Source organism: Ananas comosus, unplaced genomic scaffold (genome assembly GCF_001540865.1).
Source record: "Ananas comosus cultivar F153 unplaced genomic scaffold, ASM154086v1, whole genome shotgun sequence".
NCBI lineage: Eukaryota > Viridiplantae > Streptophyta > Magnoliopsida > Poales > Bromeliaceae > Ananas > Ananas comosus.
Window position 1 is genome coordinate 116,785 of NW_017893332.1, and position 5,360 is coordinate 122,144.

The 5,360-nt window shown below is 39.4% G+C and overlaps 1 protein-coding gene across 1 annotated transcript; it reads left to right on the plus strand.

Moving 5' to 3' along the window:
• The first annotated feature begins 3,188 nt into the window (after positions 1 to 3,188).
• LOC109705656 lies at positions 3,189 to 4,733 on the plus strand. Its single transcript, XM_020226409.1, has one exon. It carries the CDS (start codon positions 3,189 to 3,191, stop codon positions 4,731 to 4,733), a length of 1,545 nt encoding a protein of 514 aa, XP_020081998.1.
• The last annotated feature ends 627 nt before the right edge of the window (positions 4,734 to 5,360 follow it).

The window sequence follows — 5,360 nt, forward strand, 5'->3', positions numbered from 1 at the left end:
TAGAAGCGGTGCAATCACTCTGTCACAATCAATGTTATCAGAAACCCCAGTTGAAAAGGCCAATCTGATTGATACTAGAAATTTGGAAGAAATTGAGAATGTATTCCCCCCCGAGTTTTGGAATATATTTCTATCTAAGAAAACTCGGAAGATGTTGAAATATTTAAAGGATGTTCCGGGAATAAAATGGCTAGGCCCTTTAAACCCAGAAGTGCAGTCTGAGGATAAGCCCATGCCTTCAGTCAAAAAATCTAATACTCCAGCCAAGTCGAGGCGCAGAATAGCTCGGGCGAAAAAGAATAAGAAATTCGTTGAGCCGGCTGAGCCACAGCATAACAAAAGGCCTATTGAGGAACATATTGACTCAATGGAAGAATACAAACAAGATGAAAGAGAGCCTCTTATGATTCATGATTTTATTTCTAGAGCAATAGAAGAGGCTAAGAAAAAGAAGAACTCTGGTGAAAAAGAAGTTCCTGTTGAGGAGTGTAAAGAAAAAGAAGAGCCTTTTTGGGGAGAAACTTGCAGAGTCATTACTGCACAACGCGACGATGAAGAAACTTTTCCTTCTGGCCGCGTTAGAGAACAAGAAAGGAATCTCAGAGAAGTTCATAGCCAATTGGCTGAGATAAAAGAAATGACACATTGCAACTATCACAAAGTGAATGATAAAATATTGGATATGAAAGCACAAATGAATATAATGTTCTCTATGTTGATTGGGATCGGAAGCCAGAGTAGAACAATTAATGAAGATTACTCCCATCCCTCAACAGACCCAGTTGCAAAATAACAGAGAACGAGAGATCGAAATATTACCAAGGCCTACAAGTCGATCTTCAAAACAGCTCTCACCTGAAACTTCTCAAAAAGATGAAGGAAAAGCTCCCCTTATAGAAACCAAAAATAAAGGTGGAGTCAATAAGAAATTTAACAAGGGGGAATGTTCGAGAACGACGCCGACGAGAGGCGTTAATTCTCAGTCTTCTGGCAGGAAAAATACACCTATGTATTGCCCTTTTCATCAAGTGAAAGGACATAACCTAGAAAACTGTCGTACTTTTCAACATATAAGAAGACCAAAAGGTCAGTTTTCTCAAGGGGCAAATATAAGGCAAAGTGTCGGAAGCACAACTTTGAAAAGCCACGAGAAAAATAAACACAAGACTATTCCTTACACACGGGAGTCATGCTGTGTGATTACAATATCTGATGGCGTGTCAGATGACGTGTCAGAAAGCCCTGCGCCGACCCTGGGGGCAAATCAACAGACCTCCACACCAAACGATGATACTTATGTTGATCCTTTGGAATTATACGACACTTCAACTTATAATGATCCAATGAAGAAGTTGTATAGAATGGAGTGTCGCTTAATCAGAATGGAGGGAGAAATGAGGAGGCTGCACAATGATATTAACTTCATAAAAATGAATATGAACAGTATGACTGGCGATATAAAGGGCATAGATATTCAAATGAGAACTATAATAGATATGCTCAAGACAGATGCTACTGAAGCATCAAAAAGATGTCGGGTTGAGACATGCCGAGTCATAACTGCGCAAGTTGATTCGGAGCAATTAAAGTCAACAAAAGCCGAATACGACGCAAATTTCTATGAAGCACACATAATTGCTCAAGAAATTAAAAGAATGTCGGTGAGAGGAAATGCAGGGTCATCTTCGCTGAAAAAGAAGAAGAAACCAACTCTAAGCCAGCAGTCAGAGGCTCGCCAGAATAATGAACCTCTAATTAAGGAAGGAAAAAAGAAAGTTATGTCGACAGAGTTCTGTTCCTATCACAATATATGGGGGCACACCCTAGAAAATTGTCGCCAATGGAAAAAGATGCAGAATCTAACTGTTGACAAGGCGAAGCTAAAGGTCGATCAACCGACGGTTGCCGGGTCCAAAAGTCAACGATGGAGGAGACATCTGCCACGATTTGAGAAACAACAACCCATTACTCTGGAAGCATTCAGAAAAGCATGTTATGATGCTTTCGATGATTTGAAACCGCGTTGTTGTTGGTGTGGAGCGAGAGGTCATGCTTATGATGTATGCGTGAAACTTCGAGACCATAGAAAAAACAAATCACAGCTCAAAGAGTCATGTCGAGTAATAACAATCTCTGAAGAGCAATCTGACGACTCTGTAAATCAAGAGAATAGGGTCAGGCAATCTGCTGGTGCATGTGAAGATAATGATACCGCGTGGTTAGCATACAATACCCCGAGCAGGGATTATGGTGCAAGGAGAATGGAATATCGTCTTCTTGAGATTGACAATGATTTGAGGAGAGTGCAGATTGATGTACGCTCTCTAGCAACAAACATAGATTGTGTGGCCATGGCGGTAAAAAGCATGAAGGAACAATTGAAAGAGATCCTCAACAAGTTGAATACTCGTGAAAAGACTAGAGTCGAAACATGCCAAACTGTTACTTGTGGTACTGACTCTAATACTAAGCAAGATAAAGAAGCTGAGGATTCTTTGCAAATCACGCTGAAATCCGGAAAAGTATTACCCGAAAGACAAGGACATCCTCAAAATCCTAAAGATAAAGAAATTCGGATAAATGAAGAGGCACCGACTTCATCAAGTCAAGGGAGATTATCAAAGGCTGACTATAACATACTTTCCCATTTAAGAAAAGTGCCTGCTTTGCTGAGTGTTTATGACGCTCTGATGATGTCCAAAGAACTTCGGGACGTACTCATCTATGCTTTACAAAATCCCGAGCCCTTTTATGCTCATTTTGCTGAGGTGAATATGAAAGAGGCGTTATACGCCAGACATGTCGCCAATGTTATCTTCACTGATGAAGACATGTTGCTGGGAACTGCTCATCACAATAGGCCGTTATATGTGACTGGGACGAGTGATGGAGATAAGATTAATCGCATTTTAATCGATCCTGGATCCTCAATCAATATTTTGACTTTAAGAACTTTGAAAAGTTTAGCTCTGAATGTCGATCATCTGTCCTCGGAGAAAATCGTGATCCAAGGCTTTAATCAACATAGCCAAAAAGCTCTCGGGTCGATCATTCTTCCTATAAAATTTGGAGCATTACGGACCGAAGCAAAATTTTATGTGATAAATGCAGATACCTCGTATAAGGCGTTATTGGGACGGCCTTGGCTGCACGAATATAATGTTGTCCCCTCTACTCTTCATTAATGTATGAAATATATTAAGGATGGAGAAGAATTTAGAATTGATGGTGATATACGCCCATTTGGAGTACATGAAATACGATATGAAGATGCGAGGTATTTCGCAGAATCTGAAAAAGAGATAAAGTTGTCTCGCGAACTCGAAGAGGGTAAAGTTCAGAGCGATAAAAAATTGTCAAAGGGAAAGATAAAAATTGAGGATAATAAAGAAAATGTGATTCCACACTTCGGAAGTGATTCAGAAGATTCTGATGATGAAGAACAAGTAAGAAAATTGTTGGAAACACTTTCTTTCAAGTTGAACATGCCCTGGGGAGAAGACTCATCAGAAGATGAAGAAATTTTTTTGACATCCGAGTCAAATATGTTCGTCAGAACTCCTGAATTGATTGAGGATTCCCTAACTATTACTAGAGTTCCATATGGACATATAAAATCTCTTCACATAAATGAGCCAGCAAAAGTGAATGATCTAAAAACCTTCTTTGTACCCCCTCGAGTTGAGAAAATCAGGGGAAAAGAAAAAATAAAGAAGGGGATCCTTTTCTATAAGTCAGATGATTACAAACCCTCTGATCTTATCAAGCTTGATGACTCTGATGAGGAAATATATGAAGATGTCAACGTGCCAAAATACTTTCCGAAGAATCTCAAAAACATGATGAATAGATCGGGAATTCCTGCGAGAAGGTCACGAGCCAATAGAAAATTTTTTCAGAAAATGTGGAATCCACCACAAAAAAGAGTCGTGCTTCCAAATGGCCGAACGGTACACACGAGAGGGCTAGGATATCATCAATCTGCTCATGTGCCCAAGATAACCAACAATGATTCACATGTCATGCGACATACCTGCACTATGATTACAATAAAAGACATAAAGCAAGACACGATCTCGACTGAGCTTCTGGAATTAAAAGATGCTCCACAAGAGCTTGAAGACGGGGGGCAAGCCACCGTTGATGAGCTTATAGAAATAAATTTGGGTAATGAAGAGGATCGAAGACCCACTTATATTAGTGCATTACTTCCAGAAGAAGATCAAGATGTATTGAAAACATTGTTGTTAGAATATAAAGACTGTTTTGCTTGGACATATAAAGAAATGCCTGGCTTAGATCCAAGTGTGGCTGTTCATAAACTTGCCATTAGTCCAGATGTGGCTCCAGTTAAACAAGCTCCAAGAAGGACAAGAGTTGACTTAGAAGAACAGATCATAACTGAGACTAAAAAGCTTATTGAAGCAGGGTTCATCAGAGAAGAAAAATATGCTGACTGGATCGCGAGCATAGTCCCAGTGAAAAAGAAGAATGGTCAAAGTCGCATATGCGTTGACTTTCGAGATCTGAATAAAGCATGTCCAAAGGACGATTTTTCACTGCCAGTCACCGAACTAATGATCGATAATACTTCAAGTTACGAGATGTTTTCGTTCATGGACGGTTCCTCTGGATATAACCAGATAAAGATGGCACCTGAGGACGAAAAACACACTGCTTTTAGAACTCCAATTGGCATATACTGTTATAAGGTTATGCCCTTTGGTCTCTGAAAAATGCCAGGAGCCACTTATCAAGGCTATAACAATAATATTTTTGATGATTTGATTCCACAAGGTTTGATGTGTTAGTTTTGATGACTTGGTGGGTTCAAAAGTGAATAAAGCAAGATCATTTTGAAGACTTTGAGAACAGTTTTCAATCCAGATTAGAAAATATAATTGAAAATGAACCCTCTCAAATGTGCGATTTGGAGTTATTCGGGCTAAATACCTCGGGTTTATTGTTAGACATAGAGGAATTGAAATCGACCCGCAAAAAATCAAAGGCTATCAATGAATCCACCTCCAAAGAATTTGAAGCAATTAGAATCCTGTTCAAGGAAGATTGGCCAAATATCAGAAGGTTTATAATCATAAATCTATCTAGCAGATTAAACCGTGTTTCCAAATTTGGTTGAAAAAGGAATCGCCTTTTATAGTGGGACCGAATGATTGTCAAACAGCATTTGACGACATTAAGAAATATTTATAAGTCTCCGTGCTTGCTGCCGCCTATCCATGGTAGGTATTAATTTTATACACTGGCTGCGCTTGAAAGGATACGCTGGGTGCACTCCTTGCTCAAAATAATGAAGAAGGAAAAAAGTGCTTTATATTATTCCAGACGGGATTTAGTGG